Source organism: Pipistrellus hanaki (assembly GCF_964339955.1).
Source record: "Pipistrellus hanaki genome assembly, chromosome: 8".
Lineage (NCBI taxonomy): Eukaryota > Metazoa > Chordata > Mammalia > Chiroptera > Vespertilionidae > Pipistrellus > Pipistrellus hanaki.
In genome coordinates this window covers 58,920,287-58,940,073 of record NC_140510.1, presented here as the reverse complement: position 1 = coordinate 58,940,073, position 19,787 = coordinate 58,920,287, and the positions used below count along the sequence as shown (strand labels likewise).

The following is a 19,787-nucleotide window of genomic DNA, read 5'->3' as shown; positions in this document are numbered from 1 at the left end:
CAGTCCAAGGATTGTAAGGACTGGGTGATGTTGATTGGATTGAGATAGAAGGAGTATTTTGGGAGACTTGACCCCGGAAATACAGGAAGAGGTGCAAATTGTACATGGGGTCATCCAGGTCACTCCTGAAGATGAGGTGGGAGTGGAGAAGTAGTTCTCTGAGTTTCACTCAATGCATTTTGCAGCTAAAGGAGTGCTTATGGTAACCAGGGTGCTGCTATTAGAGCTTGTCTTGTCCTGCCCACCTCAAAGGGAAACTTTATGGGTTTTTGTTTTTGTTATTGTTGTTTGTGTTTGTGTTTTTGAGAAAGGAAGCCTAGATGAATTTCAGTGCCTTATTTGGAGCAGTAATTAAAAACACATTTTCATCTCAAAATCTAGGTATTTAATATTAAAATCAGTTAGGAAGTCACTACTGGCCTGGTTGAATTTTGTTGTTGTTATTTTTTTAAAACTATACAATCAACTCTGTGAATAGTGAAAACAGAATTTTGGCTCCACAGTGAATATTTAAAAGGCATACAAGACTAGTTGTAGCTTTCCCCATTAATGAGAAGAAAGAATTCATGTTTTGTTTTGTTTTTTTCCCTATTAAGAATCACAGAGTTCTCATGTTAGCTAAAGTAATAATAATGAACCCCTGATCATTCTGAAATACAGCTGATATTTATTTAGGCATTTACTGTTTGATATATTCAAGTTGTTATTTTCAGCAGTAGTTTTAATTAAAATGCTAAAATGCTTGTAGGTGTCTCTTAATCAAGTCTCTCACTTCACTAAATTTGGACTCTAGTAAATGTTCTCAGTATTTTACAGAACTGTGCAAGGTCTATTAAGGCCCATTCATGGTGCTTTAATCATCCTTTTAATAAGAAACAATCATTTGGGAATACATTTTCCAGACAGTTCTTCTACCTCCCAGGGGGAATATTTGAGGCCTCCCAGTGACCACAGAATTAAAAGCCTTGACAAGGAAGCCCCAGAATTCTTGAAGAGTTAGGCTTTTGAAAGATTCATTGTTGTGGAATCTCCCTTTGAAAGAGACCACTTTATCTTGCTCCTAAACATCTATAGGACAAACATAGCACTTTCTGAAAAGCAATTCTGGGTAATGTAGAAGAACAAATGTATGTAGGTAATCCAGTATGGGAAGTGTGTAATTTGAAGAATGATAGTTCCATTTTTATGGTTGCCATAACAATCATACAGTTGTGCAAAATACGTGTATAGCTTTTATAGAAGAGAGCTGGCACCATTGTAATGATTCTTCTCATATCAGAACAACTGTTTTCAGATCTGAAAAATAGGGGTGGCTTAACCCTTCCCCAGTTAGCTCAGCATGTTCCTGAGAAGGCTCTTTGGAGCTCCAGGGCTGTTGAAATGTTTTCATCACTTACATTTGCATTTTAGCCTGATAAATGGATTGAGAATTAAGGATGATGATCCTTTCAATAGCATGTTCTGAATTCCTAGTTTGGGAATTCAAAGGATGAGAAAAAAAATATTCTTCCTCAAATAGAAATCTAGGAGCCATGTCTAGACATAGTTAATTCCTTGACTTTGTTACTGTTCTTAATTCTGCCTACTAGAATTGAAATCTGTTACATACTGGTCTTTACCCCATTGTGTTTAAGTCTCTGATAAAGTCATTAAACTTTGGTTACAATTTCTGTTTTATTTTTACATATTAACTATGTCGCTTCTGGAAATTGCATAGTAAATTAAAAAATGTAGTATATCTAAGTGAAAATATTTCTATGCATATTCTTTTTAAGCTCCTTTTTCCTATTTTTGTATATTCATTCCAAAACAAAACACTTGGATCTTAACTTTTTCTGACAAACTAAGGAATATCCACTTTGAATAAATTTTATATCAGAACTCTGTATGTGGATTTTCATGTTGAAAGTAAAAGGTTGTCAGATTTGGATTTTGTACTTTAAAATTAAGTAATTGCCAACTTAACCATAGAGAAACTTGTCCTGAAAGAAAATTTTGGCATTATTATTATTTTTTTTTTTTGCCAAAATTTTTCTGGGATGTCTAAATCTTAATATAACGTTTGGAACTACAGGTAATTAGAAAAGTTGCCAACTTCCATTGAAATAAAACTTCTTAGTCTAATCCACTTTTAACACCTCCTCTTTTGAATAACTGTCCCATTAAATCAGAACTTTACAGTTCTGTGATCTTAGGCATGTTACTTAATCTCCCTGAGCCTCAGTTTCCCCATCCACAAAATGAAAGTAAAAAATAATACCCACCTCTATTATAATTTTATTTTCTCAAGAAGTGATTTTTAGGAGGTAGAAAAAAAGTATTTTAAAGTATTTCCCATATATTGAAGACCTCTAATGTGTTTATTCTCTGTGAAGATTTTTGTACATTGTATAGACCTTTCCATGCTTTAACTCTTAACACTACAGGCAGTCCGCAGTCTTTACGTCGCCATCTCCCATTTATTTATATTAAAAAAAAAAGTTCCATCATTTCAACATATGTACATATATACTTTTTGTTTTTTATTATTTATTTTTCCACTAGTAAAGGTCAGGAATTGTTAACTTTCTTATAAATTTTTTTTACTGTTTCATTTCATTACTGCTGTGTATGTGCTTCAGGTGAGTGACATAAGTGCATATGTAGGTGGGTTCAGACTTAAAGGTGAAAATCGCATTATGTTGCGCCGTCGGAACAGATCTCCGATGTAACCCGAGGTCCTTCTGTATATAGATATTTAGGGGCTTAGAAATTTGATCCCTCTGTGGGAGTATTTTTTGGAAGCTTACTGCTACCTCATTTTGTCCAATTTTAAATTTTAATATATTATATATTAATCGGTATTCTCATAGCCTGTTTTAAAGTAACCCCGGTCTGATATTTAAAATCTGGGTTATAAGAAAACCCTACTACAGAGGTTAAAAGAAAGATATTCAGTAGAGCTGAGAAAAGATAGAAAGACTTTGTGGATGCATTGGGACTAGCTGCTCTTGCTGCCTAGGATAAAACAGGAAGTAAAAGCGTGCAGAGACCAAACCATCTCTGCTCCACATACAAACACTCTTGGTTCATCTGTGCCCAGTATAGTTCAGTGCCTTCAGGGAAATTAACTTAGTGGATTCTGGACCATTGCACCAGCTCTTTTTTTTATATTTTTTTTTCATTAAAAAAATATTTTTATTGATTTCAGAGAGGAAGGGAGAGGGTGAGATAGAAATATCAATGATGAGAAAGAATCACTGATTGTCTCCTGCACGCCTGCCCCCTACTGGGGATTGAGCCCGAAACCCAGGCATGTGCCCTTGACCAAAATCAAACCTGGGAGCCTTCAGTCCTCAGGCTGATGCGAGTCTATCCAATGAGCCAAGCCTGCCAGGCCAGCTCTTCTTTTTGCCCAAGTCTTTCTTCCCCCATATAGCCATGGATCATTTCCAGAAATCCTTCAAGTCATCTTCAGATGTCATTGGCCTGCCCTTACTGTCCAATTTGTAATTATAATCAGTACTTTGAACCCTTCTTGCTCTGTTCTAATGTTTCTTTCTTTTCCTCCATAGCATTTAGTGTTTATTTTCTGTATCCTTTCCTACTAGAATGTAAGTGGATAATAATCTTTGTTTTCAAATGTTTCCCTAGAACCGTGGTCAGCAAACTGCGGCTCACGAACCGCATGCAACTTTTTGGCCCCTTGAGTGTGGCTCTTCCACAAAATACCATGGCCTGGGCGAGTCTGTTTGGAGAAGCAGCATTAAAAGAAATTTAAGTTTAAAAAATTTGGCTCTCAGAAGAAATTTCAATCTTTGTACTATTGATATTTGGCTCTGTTGACTAATGAGTTTGCTGACCACTGCCCTAGAACAAGCAATAGATAACCAGTAAATACTTAATGAATGAATTCTGGCCTTTTCCTCTTGACCTTTGATACCTTCTTTATACTCATGTTTAACTGGTCCCTACAACTTCAAATTGATCTGGATACAAAATAAGTAAAAATGTATGAAAAGAGTGACAATAATTACACACAGGTATAAACAATTTTTAAAAATAAATCTTTATTGTTCAGATTATTACAATTGCTTCTCTTTTTTCCCCCCCTGTAGCTCCCCTCCATCCGGTTTCCACCCCAACCTCTGTCCTTATCTCCCCCCAATGTCCTCATCCATAGGTGTACGATTTTTGTCCGGTCTCTTCCCACAACTCCCACACCCCTTTCCCCCGAGAATTGTCAGCAGTTTATTCTTTTCATCAGATTTTTTATTCACTTGATTTTTAGATTCACTTGTTATAAGTAAGTATTTGTTGTTCGTAATTTTTATATTTACCTTTTTTTTCTTCTTCCTCTTCTTAAAGAATACCCTTCAGCATTTCATGTAATACTGGTTTGGCAGTGATGAATTCCTTTAGCTTTTTCTTGTCTGTGAAGCTCTTTATCTGACCCTTCAATTCTGAATGATAGCATTGCTGGGTAGAGTAATCTTGGTTGTAGGTTCTTGTTATTCATCACTTTGATTATCTTGCCACTTCCATCTAGTCTGCATAGTTTCTGTTGAGAAATAAACTGACGATTGTATGGATGATCCCTTGTAGGTTTTTCTCTTGTTGCTTTCAAGATTCTCTCTTTGTCTTTTGCCCTTGGCATTTTAATTATGATGTGTCTTGGTGTGGTCCTCTTTGGATTCCTTTTGTTTGGGGTTCTCTGCACTTCCTGGACTTGTAAGTCTATTTCTTTCACCAGGTGGGGGAAGTTTTCTGTCATTATTTCTTCAAATAGGTCTTCAGTATCTCTCTCTCTCTTCTTCTTCTGGCATCCCATAATTCAGATGTTGATACACTTGAAGTTGTCCCAGAGGCTCCTTACATTATCTTCATGTTTTTGGATTCTTTTTTCTTTTTGCTTTTCTGATTGGGTGTTTTTTGTTTCTTTGTATTTCAAATCTTTGACTTGATTCTTACAATCATCTAGTCTGCTATTGGATCTCTGTATATTATTTTTTATTTCAATCAGTGTATGCTTAATTTCTAGTTGGTCCTTTTTTAAATCCTTAAGAGTCTTGCTAAATTTATTAGCCTTTTCTAGAAAATTCTTGAAAAACTTTATAACCATGGTTTTGAACTCTATATTCAGTCATTTGCTTTCCTCCATTTATTTCATTTGTGACCTGTTTCTTTGTCTCCACATTTTGGCTGCTTCCCTGTGTTGATAGAGTGGTTTTGTGTGCCAGGTGTCCTGTATGGCCCAGTGGTTCAGCCTCCCTGCTTACCTGAGGTGGACACTCTTGGTGCACCCCTTTGTGGGCTGTGTGCATGGTCTTGTTGTAGTTAAGCCTTGATTGTTGTTAGTATCACTGGGAAGAATTGACCTCCGGGCCAATTGGCTGTGAGGATCAGCTATGTCTACAATGGGAGAATTCTGTGCTGGCGACACCCTTATGAGACAACAGTGTGTCCCTTATGGATCTGAGGAGTTGTAATCTGGATGGTCCCACTGGGTACACTGGCTCTTGGATCTTCAAGGAAGTGCTAATTTAGCCTCTGCCTGAGGCCACTCAGCAGGAGTTACTGAGAGATCTGCATATTCCTCTTCTTTGTTTGGGTTTTGGAGGTGCTCAGATGAGGCCCAGCTGTGAAGCAATACAAGCTGCTGTGGGGCTTTGGGCCTTCTTTTGGGTGTTCTGGGTCTCACTGACTCAGCTCCAGTTTGTTAGGTAATATTAGAATTCAGAGGACCAGGCTATTCATATGCAAAAGCCTCTGCATTCAGCTTGCATGGGGCAGAGTCTCAGGGTAGAGCCAACAACAATGGCTTCATGGGGTGGGATCTTAGGGTGGAGCATACAGCAATGGCTTCCCATCAGCCCTGCCCTAAGAGGCCTCTGGTTCTCAGTGTCCTGGGGTAATCACTGCAAGCACCTCTGAGAGAAAGCTGCCCTTGAGTTTTGCCTGGTGCCAGACAGTCCAGTTTTCCCCCATATAAGTCTGGGACCCCAGAGTCTCACCCAGAACTGGAGTTTAGAGCAGTCAGGAGCTTTTGTCTCCCTCCTGCTTGAGAAATCCAGCTGCCTACTCAGTTGCCAGCCCTCTTGGCGCACATGCCTCCCTCTCCATGTGCGAACCTCCATACCTCTGCTTTCCACAGCTCCTGTGAGTCTCAGTGTGCTTTTCTCTTTCCTTCTAGTTGTAGAATTTCCACTCAGCCAGCCTTCCTGTGGTTCTGGATGATGTCTGTTTTGTCTTTTAGTTGTGGTTTTGAAATTGTTGTGTGAGGCAGCAGTTTAGGTGTTTACCTATGCTGCCATCTTGGTTTCTCCCAGGTATAAACAATTTAGAACAAGGAAGAAATGGTTCTACTTCTTGGGGAAAGTCATGTTTGAAGGACTGCATGGTGAAAGAGGGAGCCAATTAATTCTTTGTGGCTACAAAGGGCTGAATTATGAAGTTTCTGAGACTTGGATTTCAATTCAGAGTGTGAAGGTACTTTCTAATAGAGTTCTCTAAAATTAAACGGTCAGCATAATGTGGCAATATTGACCACCCATGTCCCAGGTATTCAAGAGATGAGCTGACCTGCCTGATGGACTTTGGTTTGTAGGCATTTAGGGGATAAGATTTGGATGAGGGTGACCTCTAAGGAACTTTTAGCTCTGAAGATTCTATGATTCTGTTCCCTGAACTGATAGAGTAATTCCTGGGATTTATTGTTAAGTAACAATAAAGGAAGTTGCAAAAGAGAATTTATAGTATTCAACTTTTTGAGTAGGGAAGAATAGAAAATAAAAATAAGGTATATCAAAAAAGAAAAGATAAATCAGAAAATGATAAAAAAACAATTATCTATAGGGGATGGGTTGGATCAAAGTAAAAGAACAGAGACAAGAATAAAACTCATTATAACTTTGAATCACTTAAATATTTTAAGTATTCAACAATAAAATTAAATCTAAAAGTAGGTAAAAGCATAAACTTTAAAATTGACATCAAACAGAAACAAATAGTTCTAATGTTTGGTAAGTATGTAGCATCACCACATTTTGAAATAATAATTAAATCAAGTAACTTCGGGGTATAGTATATTTGACCACTTTGACTGTATACTCTTAGTGACTATTTTCTAAGAATAAAACTCAAAACACATCTTATATTTAATAGGTTATTTGATACTAGTGGTATTGAAATTCTGAAACTACTTTGAATATTAGGTTATTGGTAGCTGAGGTTCTTACTGTGAGACTGAAGTTATAAATATAGAATTGGAGAAGATGAGGAAGAACTCTGTAGTATTAAATTTCAGAGGAGATGTCAATATGAACTCATGATTTTTTAGCAGTATGTTAGGTTGAACCACATGAAATTGCCAATCTTAAGCCACAAGTAGTCAACTATTAGCAATTTCATATGATTTAACCCAGTATTTTTAAAAAAATATATTTTATTGATTTTTTACAAAGAGGAAGGGAGAGAGATAGAGAGAAATGTCGATGAGAGAGAAACATCGACCAGCTGCCTCTTGCACACCTCCTACTGGGGATGTGTCCGCAACCAATGTACATGCCCTTGACCCGAATCGAACCTGGGACCTTTTAGTCCACAGACCTACGCTCTACCACTGAGCCAAACTGGCTTCGGCTAACCCAGTATTTTGTAATTCTGCTCACTAAACAGTATCATGGTTCTGTAGAAGAATGCTCTTATTCTTAGAAAACGCATGATAAAGTATGGGAGAATAAAGTATTCTGCAGTGTAATTTTAAATACTCGATGTTTTTTTTTTTTTTAAAGCTTGCTAAATGAAGGGAAGGATCTAAGGAGGAGAAAGAAGATAAAGCAAATATGGCAAATTATTGACATTTAATGAATCTTGATGAGAAGTATATGGATGTTCATTTTGTTATTCTTCCAACTTTCCTGAAAGTTGGACATTTTTCAAAATGAAAATTGAGAGGTAGAAAGTCTCTGAATTTAAACCATGGCTTTCCTGGACTGGGCCATAGTCTTTGGCTCCCATAGTACCAGACCATCCTTGTCCTATGGTCTCTGCTCTAGAGTGTCTTTTTCTTTTTTTAAAGTGTAAAAGAGGTTCAGTGGTAGATGAGTAAATTAATGTAACAGGGGAAGTCAGTTCTGATTCAGTCTTATTACTGTCCTTCGAAAGTAACCATTTGATCTAGAATTTTACTGATGCTTGAGATAGACCTTCTGTGGACCTTAGGTGAAAACCCCTGGTCAGGTGAAAAGAGCCTGCACAGAGCAGTGCATCATTTCTCCCTGCTCACTCCATGGCCTTATATGTGTCTGGCTATCACTTGGGGGAAAGAGAGGACAGATAAACCAAGGTCTATTTTTTGCTTTACATAGACTTAGTCTTTTTCTATTCTGAAAAATCTGTGATTTGTGTCAGATTTGTTAACATCTGTTGTGGCAGTAGAACCGAGTGAAAGAGTGTTACCATATCCACAGCTGCCATCAGAAAAAGTAAACAGTCCAGCCCCACCACACCAAGGAGGCAGACCGAGATTTAAATGATGATCCCATCTCCCTCTGCGTGCAAAAGGAGAGGCCACCCCAGTCCTGAAGAAAGTCAAGGTGAAATGGAAGTGCAGGTGAATTCAACATCTGACTTGACTATGCTCTCCACTTGGCACTCTTTAGGGACACGTTACCATGGAGTCCTCTAGCTGTTTTTTTTTTGTGTGTGTTTTTTTCTGCTTCAGTTTACATAAAATTTTCTGGTTTCTTTATAAACTCCAATACTATCTAATCTAAGAAAGTGCTCGAGTAAAAAAATTATTCTTTATTTTATTAAGGTTATTTCTTAAAATTTTCCATCCCTTTTCACCCATTTACCACCACTGACCCAAATCCTCTCAGAAGAATTGCTTGCTAGCAAGGAGACAAACCCAGAGTCACGGACGTAGAAGGGCCTCTATAAATTTTGTTAGTCTACAAATGGTTCCTGAACCACAGTGTATAAAATCCGGTTTTATGAGAAAAGAATATGGGATAAAGACAGAAAAGGACACCCTTGGAAACAATAACACTGTGGTGTGACCACAGGCTTGGATGCCAAGAGGTCATGAGTTCTAATCCTAAATGTATTTCCCAAGACATAGTAGCAAAATTGAATGGAAAAATGCTAAAGAGAGCCCTTTCGTCATTTTTTCATTCATTTATCCATAAACTATTCATTACATGTGTGTCTTCAGTATGCTGCAAGAGGTACAGAGACAGGCCAAAATCCCAGCAGACCTTGAAGATTTTCTAGCCTTGTCACTGCAATAAGACATGTCCATAAGTAACCACCAGCATACTGGGACTGTGAGCAGTGTTATTGGAGAGAGAGAGGCCATAGGTTTGGGCAGGGCAGACAGGAAGAGGCGGTTTCCACTCTGGAGCCACAAAGGTTTCCTAGAAAAAAACATGGCATTGCAGTCAGGCCTTTAAAAGCCTTGTAGGTCTTAGACATTGGAGATTGGTGAGGAAATGTCTCAGTGTTAGGGACTGAACGAACAATGTCTCAGAGAACAGAGGGCATAGAGAAAAGTTTGGCACAAAATATACTGTTGGGAATATGCAGTTTAATTGGAAAAATATAGGTTGGGGCCCTATCTGAAAGGCTTCAAATTATAAGCCAAATTTCTATTTTACTCAGTAAGGAGTTGGTGAAGGTTTTTGACCAGATGCATGTTTTAAAATGATGACTCTGGCCCTAGCTGGTTGCTCAGTGGTTAGAGCAGGGGTTGGGAAACTTTTTTCTGCCAAAGGCCATTTGGATATTTATAATATTCTTAGGCCATACAAAATTACCAACTTAAAATTAACCTGCTGTTGTCAAAGCTGGTTTGGCTCCGTGGATAGAGCGCCAGCCTGTGGACTGAGGAGTCCCAGGTTCTATTCCAGTCAGGGGCATGTGCCTTGGTTGTGGCACATCCCCGGTGGGGGGTGTGCAGGAGGCAGATGATTGATGGTTCTCTCTCATTGATGTTTCTGGCTCTCTGTCCCTCTCTCTTCCTCTCTGTTAAAAGTCAATGGAATATGTTTGGGGGGAAAAAAATTAACCTGCTGTTTTTGGTCAGACATTTACCGTATTTTTCGGACCATAAGACGCACTTTCCCCCCCCCCCTCCCAGAAGTGGGGGGGAAAAGTCCCTGCGTCTTATGGTCCAAATATAGCCTACACATATACTGTAAAAAAAAAGTTTTTTTACTTGCCCAGCTCTGTGTGGTCTCTGTGTGCTTGCCCGGCTCTAAAATGGTTCTAAATGCTGCTGTTTACTTTACAGGGTTGATTACATGTGTTTATGACTGTGATGTTGGGTTTTAATGCACATAAAATATTTTAGGACACTATTTGTTTCAGAATCTTTTTTTCTTCATTTCCCTTCTCTAAAAACTGGTGCGTCTTATGGTCCGAAAAATACGGTAATTAACTCATTGCTAATGCCTTGGCAGAACCAGACCAAATGATAAAGCCCACAGGCTGTATGTTCCCCACTCCAGAGTTAGAGTGTAGGCCCACCGATTGAAGGGTCAAAGGTTTGATTCCAATCAAGGGCACATACCTTGGTTTCAGGCTATGCAGACCCAGGCGGGGCATGTACAGGAGGCAACCAATCGATGTGTCTCACATTGATGTTTCTCTCTCTGTCCCTCCCCCTCCCTTCTATTTATCTCTAAAAAATCAAAATATCCTTGGGGGAGGATTAATAACAACAACAACAACAACAACAACAAATATGATGAATCTGGAAGCACTGTTGCCTTAGGGAGAACAATTTATGTGCTGTGATACAGGCCATGGCCAAAATCCAGTGAGGTCAATAGTGACAGAGTAAGTAGTGAGCAAAAGTTGCTGTGGAGACTAGACAGCTGTTCCAGCTGCAAGGAGGTGGATGGTGATGTTGGCACCTTGAGGAAGAAGAGGATGCAAGGTCAGAGGAAGAGTGTGTGAGTGACAGAGGAGTGGAAGTTCTTTTATGCTTTTGTGATATCCTGGGATTCTTGACCAAGTCTTAAGGACTTATAGAAACTTTTTAGAAGTTTAGGAGGCTTTTATTTATTCTTCATGTGTTCTTTTCCTGGATCAATGGCTTTGTATAATATAATATTAGAGGTTGTCTGTCACTTTAAGAAGTTATACTGAGCCCTTTAGTCATGTGTCTTCAGAAGTTTTGGTTACATAACATTGTTCTGAATTGGAATTCTGCAGCCTCATGAACTGGAGTCTCACTCTATCCCTCCCCCACCTGGCACTTTATTTTCTGTGGGTCAGGGTTAGTTTCTTTCTAACCATTGTTACAGAACTCCTTAAATATTTGGTCTCGCAGGTTCTAGAAGCTGGCAGGCCAGGCCTCTCCCTGCAAATTGTGAGACCAAAGCCTTCCAGAAAAGGAGCCAGTAAAATCCGAAGCATGTTAACAGAGTGTAGCAGCTGCACAGTACACCGCCCCATGTGCTGGGCTCCCAAATGCTGAGGCCAGCAGCTCCCAGCTACTGTGGCCACAACCAGAAGGAGCCCTCTTGTACCATATCATGGCTGATTTGTAATTGTGGTGATGACAACAGATTAACTCACTGGCTCTTAGCACTGAGGCCTGGGTTTTGTCAGGGTCACTCACTGTTCCCTTGCTTCTCCCAATTTTCCATAGTGAGAGAACAAATTGGAGTCCACTGATAACAGTACAAATACTTGTTTGGAGCTCTGTGAGCTTTATCTAGAAGTTGTTTTCTTTATTTTTTTAAAAAAATGTATTTTTATTGATTTCAGAGAGGAAGGGAGAGAGAGATAGAAACATCAATGATGAGAATCAATGATCGGCTGCCTCCTACATGCCCCCTACTAAGGACTGAGCCTGACACTTGGGCATGTGCCCTTGACCGGAATAGAACCCAGGACCCTTCATTCCACAGGCTGACGCTCTATCCACTGAGCAAAAGCCAGGGCTAGAAGTTGGTTTTTTAATTTTAATTTTATTTTTTTTTATATATTTTATTGATTTTTTACAGAGAGGAAGGGAGAGGGATAGAAAGCTAGAAACATTGATGAGAGAGAAACATTGACCAGCTGCCTCCTGCACTGGGGATGTGCCCACAACCAAGGTACATGCCTTTGACCGGGATCAAACCCGGACCCCTCAGTCCACAGGCCGATGCTCTATGCACTGAGCCAAATCGGTTCGGCGAAGTTGGTTTTTTTAAAGCCCATACTGAATGTCTCTTTTTCTTCTCGCATCCTCTCAATATATCCTATGGTTTTTAAAAATGATTTAAGGCAACTTGCTGATAATACATATAATGCAGTGAATTTTTAAAAATTAAGACATGGGGCAAAAGGAATATATGCATAGAAAAATTAGGCACAAGTAGGATAAAAGTTCACTAAGTTTAAACTATAAACATGATCCTCTAGAGGCAAGTCACAAATGTTTTTCTGAGCTTCCTGATAGCCAAAGCAGAGAAGGAAATCTAAAAGGATGAAACTCATATGTCTATGATACAAACCAACCATCAACTCAGGAGAAGAGTGAGTCCTTGCACTGTATGGACTTCCTTCATAAAAGAGACACTGAGTGATGCAAAGGACAGGGCTCTCATCAGCTCCCCCGCAGTGAATAGTACAGCTATTTGGTTGACTTCTTGCAATGTCTCTTAGGGTAGACTTGTGGGACAAGGACTGCACTGGAGTCCTGTGTAGTCCATCATTGCTCAAAGAGCGCTGTCCTGAGGATCTTGCCTCTGGAAGATGCTCTGCCATAAAAAGTGCCACGATCAAAAGAGTCAGGCAAGAACTGTACAATACCAGCATATTGAAGGCTCTGCAAAGCCCTACACAATGGTGATGGAAGGATACTTGACTTGGGTTGGTGAACACACTATACAGTATACAGATGATGTACTGTAGAATTGTACCCCTGCAACCTGTGTAATTTTATTAACCAATCTCACCCCAATAAATTGAATAAAAAAGTCCTAAAATTAAGAAACTGGCCCAGAATTTCCCAAACAGAATTACAGGAACTTTTTAAAAAAAATTAGAATACTTGACATATTGGGAAACATTGATCTAAAATGGGCCAGCAGACACAGGATATCCACCTCATCTTGCTGCTGCCCAAGATGCATTTCATCTGTAAGTTCCTTTAATAAACTTTTGATAACACATACACACACACACACACACACACACACACACAAAATAGGGGCAGCAAACTTTCTGCTTTGAGCCAAATATATATAGTTTAAGCATATAGTCTTGTCATAACTACACAACTCTGCCATTATACTGAAAAACGGTGGCTCTGTTTCAATAGAGCTTCATTTATGGATACAGAAATTTGAATTTCAGGTAATTTTCACATGTCATGCAATAATATTCTTCTATTTGATTTTTTTCAACTACTTAAAAATCCAAAAACCATTCTTAGCTTTCAGGCCATTCAAAACAGGTGAGGCCCCATTTAGTCTGTGAACTGTAGTTTGCTGACCCCTGATGAAGACTTGGATGGTATGCTTTTCCAGCAAACTTTTCTAAGGACTATTCCTCAGAGTTGTCTTAATTTAGACTTGTATGTTTCTGGTTTAAGAGCAGATAAGTAGAAAAGAATTGGTTTGAGAGCTTGCAGGTTAGTCTAAGATTTTTCTCAGAAACAATTTGTGGGTCCTCTCAAAGAAGACATTGGCAGACTAAGAATTGAGATTTATAGTTTTACTCTGTTACATATGGCTGGGTCAATTTGAGGCTTGAAATGTTTTAGTGGGAATTATCATTCATTCATAGAAATAGAAGTCTCAAATCACCCAGAGACATTCAATTTTAAGAAAACATAGCTTCCTAGTCAACGCTCCGAGTAAACCAATGAACTATGTCCTCTACCAAGCTAAGAGTATTCTTTTTTATTTTGACTAGAGGGATGTTCTTCCAGCTTGTTACAATGAAAGGACTAAAATATTCCCACCACCAAGTCTGACATATCAATTTCAGTTAAACAACTATTTATTGATACTCAGTACATATAAAGCATATTGCTTGCTTTTATGGGGCATACAAAAAGAACCAAGAAGCAGATACAGTGGTGCCTCGCATAAAGAACGCCTCGCACAGCGAACGCTGCACACAACGAACTTCATTTCACGATTCATACAACGAATTTCGTTTCACACAACGAAGTCGCCCGAGCTTCCACGACCGCTTTGCCCGAGCAAAGGACATCATCACAGTGGCCCAAAGGTTGGAATTAGAGGTAGAGGAAGAGGATGTAGAGGAGCTTATTGAGGAACACGAAGAAGAGCTGACAACTGAAGAGCTCCAAGCACTTCTGGTCCAGCAACAGGACAATGCTCAAAGGGAAGCGTCATCTGATAACGAGGAGCAACAATCAAACAATCAACCAATCCCAACTGCTGACATCAAGAACATCCTGGTCAAATGGAAAGCAGTTCAGGAGTTTACCAATGCCCACTATCCGGATTCAGCTGAAGCAAACAGGATCAACGATCTTTACTCCGATACTCTTGTCCGTTATTTCCGGCAGATGTTGGAGAAAAGAGAAAAACAAACGACTTTGGACAGGTTTTTCATGAAACCATCGGCCAAAAAGCAGAAAATGGATGAAGATGTGCAAGATTCGGTAGACTCTACTTAGTCTGTCTTAAAATTCAAAAAATGTGTGTTTTTTTAAAAAAAAAATTATGTTTTTAGATGTATCTAAATAAAAATAATAACAAAAAATTTATCTTTTTTTATGTCATCTTAGCATATTTTATGCTACAGAACGAATTATTTTTTTTAACATGTATTGTTATGGGAAAACGCGTTTCACATAACGAACTTTTCGCATAAAAACTTGCTCCTGGAACGAATTAAGTTCGTTGTGTGAGGCACCACTGTAGTTCCTTCTTTATCTTGTGAATCAAGTTCAAGATTCTAACCAATTTAGAACCCATTACTGTTGTATCAGGATTAATTTCATCTTACTGTCAGCATTCATTCATTCATTCATTCATTTAACATACACTTGTGAATTGCAGCCTATGTTCATAGCACTGAAACATAGCCTTTAGTCACCTGCTAAACACCCAATCTTCAGCCCAGTGCCTGGGGAGGAAAGGACAGAAGTTACGGAAAATTGAGGCCAGAGTCTGCCCAGATCTTTAGCCATTTGTTAGGAATGGCTGGATTGGGTGGGCATGTTATTTGAGAAAATCTAAAGCAAAAAGAGAGTGGCTGGGGCTTCACAGAGTAAGAGTGGAATTGCATAGGGATAGTTTGTGGAAATAAATGGACAGAGAGTGTACTTGATTATATGAGGTTGGGGGAGGTATATAATTGTTCATGGAAACAAACTGTGATTAGGGACATTTCCAAGTAGAATTGTATTATAGCTAACTATATGGCCGAAAGTTTTTGTTTTTTTTTTTGCAAAACTTATTCTTCGGTCCCCTGCCCATGTCATAACCATTTTAGATTTTTTTTTTTAAACACACCCTTTTTTTGGAAGATAGAAGCAATAAATTTCTTCACATAGTTCCTTGAAGGATAGGTTCCCATGAACCACTGAGGAAAGGGGGAAGCAAAAATAAGAACTGATGACTGGAGAGTTGTTTACCAGAGATTTGTCCCTGTAGGCAGACAGCTCCTCTTGAGCAGCCTCATTCATGGATGCTGCCTCATTTCCACCTTCTCACACCTGTTCCTGTTCAGGGTCAGGAAGAAGTAGGTACCAGTCCACAGAGAGGAAGAAAAAGATACAGAGACAATATGGAGCCTTGCTGTCTCCTCCCATTGTCTCTCCCCAGTCTCACGTTTTACTGAAGACCCCCCCTCAAAGAGACGTAAGAGTTACTCTTCACTGTGCCTAGTATTTGTACATTTTCAAAATAACTATTTCTTTAAAGCTAATACTACAGTAGGGTAAACTTTCTGTTATTTGCAGCATCACTAATTATATCTTCAATCTTTCCTAGAAAAGACTGTATCTTCACCATTGACCCATCAACTGCCCGAGACCTTGATGACGCCCTCTCCTGCAAGCTACTTGCTGACGGTAGGATAGAAATGTCTCTACAATTCTGGGTAGCAAACAGTGTGCATACCTATGTGGTTAGTCTGGCTGCTGTGTATTCCCCTGGCAGTGCAATGTGCAGGCTGAGATTTGCCTTGTTCCTGAACTTGCCATAAGCTTCTGAGGCCACACAAGTATGTGACGTAAGGATTGTGTTCCTGTGGTGACTTTGGTGAGGGTGAGAATAAGAAATATCTTTTCTACGGGATCCTTCTTGGGCCTTACAAGAGGCAGCAGAAAGGGCAGAATAACTAATTCCAGGCCTTGGCCTTCAGTAAATTCCAGTCTGGGTGGGATGTGGTAAAAAAAAAGAAAAGAAAGAAAGAAATCCCTGAAGGCTCTGCTTGGGAGAAGCATAGGCCTCTTTACCTGAATTGGACAACATATGGAGTGAGTCAAGGGTGCTCTCCAAAGGCATGCTCAGCAATGGGTGTTAGGAACACCTGCCCTGAGGAATGTTCCTCAAATGAACTGGAGAAGCCTACACTGTTCTCAGTAGGTCTTCATCTGTCCAGCGAATTGCAAAAGGCAGCTGTTAGGGACTCTTTCAACAATCTTTTGGGATGAAGCTAAGCAAGAAAAGGTGGGATTTGAGGCAGCAGTTTTGAAAGCTGCAGTAGGGGGAAAGGGAATGTGGGGGTGGTGGTGAGAAGAGCAAACTCTATCAATTCCAATTTTAATGTCTCCCCAGGATGTACTGCTTAAGTCTTAGCTACTTCATGCCCCTCTCTAGGATAATGACTGGGTGACTGCTTTGGCTTCAGTCTTTCTTGGATATGGTTTTGGTAGTAACATGGCCTGGGACGGCTTGCCTATGATGGATGTCTACCCTGGGTTTCAAACTGTAACAAAGTGTTGATGGCCCAGTGGCTTAGTCTTATAAAACATTGCAGAGGTGTTCACATATTCCACTGGGGCAAAACTGCATAGCTTCAATGTCTAATCTCTACTCTAGTAGTCAGTGAAGCATAGTAGAGAGAATCCAGAGAGACAGAAAGCATTATTGCCTAAAAGTGCTTTTATCGTCTTTTAATGGAGTCCTCCTGAAAACTATGGGGGAAATAGCTCAGTATTTTCAACTAGAGAAATTTGAAAGGAAGATAAAGCATAAAGAGAAGAAAGTCCCCATGGAAATTTTTGAGGATTTTTAAAATCTAAAATTTGAACAGCCTACTTAAAAAAGCAAATACTGGATTAGTTTCTTATATCTTGAGCCATCTGTGCATATAAAGGCTTGGGCATAGATCGTCATCAGTATGAGTTCTACTCCCCTGAACCCAGTGTGAAAAGTGCCCTGGGCAGAAAGCCAGGTGACAGTGGACACACTTCCTGTATTGCCCTTCTCCCCAGGTTCACAGCCCTGCTCTGTTTGTAATCAAGTGCTTGAAAACAGCTGCTTCATTTATTTTGTCCACTTTTATAGTGTTAATGGCAGGAGGATAGGTCTAATATCTGTTACTCCGTCTTGGCTGGCCCCAATGAATTTGCCTTGTAGGGACGGACACCAGGGAGCTGGCACATGTCCTGCCCCACTCACTCAATCCTAGTTTTGTGTGTACAGGATCACTGCAAAGGTTTCACGTGGGCTAATGGTAACAGATAGGCAAGAAAGGTTGACTGGGGACAAATTGTACATTTTTAAAATTTTTCATCTAGAGAATATACTTTGTCAGACAGTCAAATAAATTGTTTTCCATCTGTGGGTCAGGGAGAGCAGTGAAAGTGAGGGAAACAATTTAGCAGCACAAGATAAAGGATAGGAAAGGAAGTAGAGCAGAGAAATGAGTCAGAAAAACATTATAATTGTTTAGGAATATAAGTAGGTAATAAGGAACTGGACCATAGATGGTGACAGTTTTGATGGGGGTGGGGAGGACAGATGTGAGAAAGGGGTAACAATAGAATAACCAATGGAAATGAATGTTAGAATCCAGGGAGAGTAGTTCAAGAGGGGGCAAAAGTTTCTACCTCGATGATGAGGGGGTGAAATACATAATTTAGAAACCAGAAAGACAGGAGGTCAGGCTGGTTTTGGAGAGAGTATGTCCACATGGAGTTGTCTGCCTGATGATATGAATTTATATAAGCTGCTGCAAATCCTTTTCAGAGGAGGTGGGGCGCAAATAAGCTACATACATATGGTCCATTAACTACATCCGGAGAGCCCTGAAGAAAAGTAGACAGTGCACCAAATGCAAACAGTGATTTTATTGGGATGATGGGATCATAAGTGATTTTTCTCTCTTCTCTAGTTTCCAAATTTTTATAATGTGGTAATAATAGTTTTATAATGAAAAAAATTTTGTAATAAAAAAATATTATGAGGTGCCAGAAATCACAGGGCTGCCGAGTAGCGCACTGCACCAGGTGACTAGATACCTTCCATCTGCTTAGTTATTCTTGCATTCCAGAGGGGTAATTAACATCTGGTCATTTGGCAGAGCAGCAGAAAAAGGACATGGAAAAGGAGTCAGGGAAGAATCTGCAAAGGCCTCAGTTAGTCAGTCAAGTGTTTTTATGGTGGCACTTCTACAGTTGGCCTTTGTGACAGCAGTTTCTGCCAAAGCCATTTATCCAGGGAACTGAAAAGTAAAAGTCAGTTCCAGTTTGGATGAGGGTGAGTTTGGCAAAGTTCAGGTTCCGTTAGTTAACAATTCAGTCAATTCTTTCTTAGGGGAAAAAATGTTTAATGTTTCAAAGAGCAAATAATGTTTTCTGGCCATATTTACATCATCTATAACCATTTTATTATTTTTTTTATTGAATTTATTGGGGTGACATTGGTTAATAAAAATATATAGGTATATATATATATATATATATATATATATATATATATGATTCTATATATAACCATTTTTATTTAAAGAAAATAGAAAGGTCAAACTTTACTTTGTTCCCATTGAAATATTCTGAATGACTGTTCTGTGAAAATAAAACATGCAGATAGATGTAGTTTACTTAGTTCTCATTCTCCCTTTCTACAGAGTTCATATGTAACCTCAGGGCTTGTTATCAATATCTCCTGTAGGTAGGAGACTGAGACTATACAGTCTGAAGATAAATTCTGCAGAAACACAATTACACCTGTTCTATAGTAGATCCTGATTAGGTTGAAAGGGTAGGGGGGTGCCCCTACCCTTGAATCTCAGCTTTGGAAGGGATCCTACATCTAGCTGGTAATGCTCCAACTTGTGTAGCCTTTAAGCACACTTGAGTGGAACATTCTCATGACAGTACCCAGGAAGCTATCTTGAACATAGAGTCTTTCATTTTTTGCTCAAGAAAATAATAATTCAAGTGAATAAAAGTGGTGTTATATTGAGAACTCCAAATCTAAAGTCAGTAAATCACATACTTCAGTTTTATTGATGTAATGGATCACTTGCAACACACCTCACAGTTGACCTCACCAGTCACATGTGAGAATGCCACAGTTGTCACGCCACCTTCAAGTTTTCAAGCCTCTGCTGTGTTTCCCAAACTTTTGACATATGTGTACCCCTTCTATAATTTTCGTAACGCTGAGTACCCCTCGTACTCATGAGAACATAGAATTAGGCGCAGCTAAGCACGGTGCAGGGCATATCCCCACCAAACTCCGGTGCAACACGTACCCCCACCAAACTCTTCCCATATCCCTGGGGGTACACGTACCACACTTTGGCAAACACTGCTCTATAACATCACTTACTGAATTACAGATTGCATTTAACACTCTACCTGATAGGCAGCC

General features: G+C 39.3%; 1 protein-coding gene across 5 annotated transcripts in view; it reads left to right on the top strand.

The window, feature by feature from the left end:
• The window catches only part of DIS3L2 (DIS3 like 3'-5' exoribonuclease 2), a 283,427-nt gene that overhangs the window by 138,458 nt on the left and 125,182 nt on the right, over positions 1–19,787 (top strand). For all 5 annotated transcript variants that reach the window (XM_084891776.1, XM_084891777.1, XM_084891774.1 and 2 more), the window contains one exon: positions 15,954–16,033. In XM_084891776.1, coding sequence (XP_084747902.1) covers positions 15,954–16,033 — 80 coding nt within the window. The remainder of the gene's footprint in view (positions 1–15,953; positions 16,034–19,787) is intronic.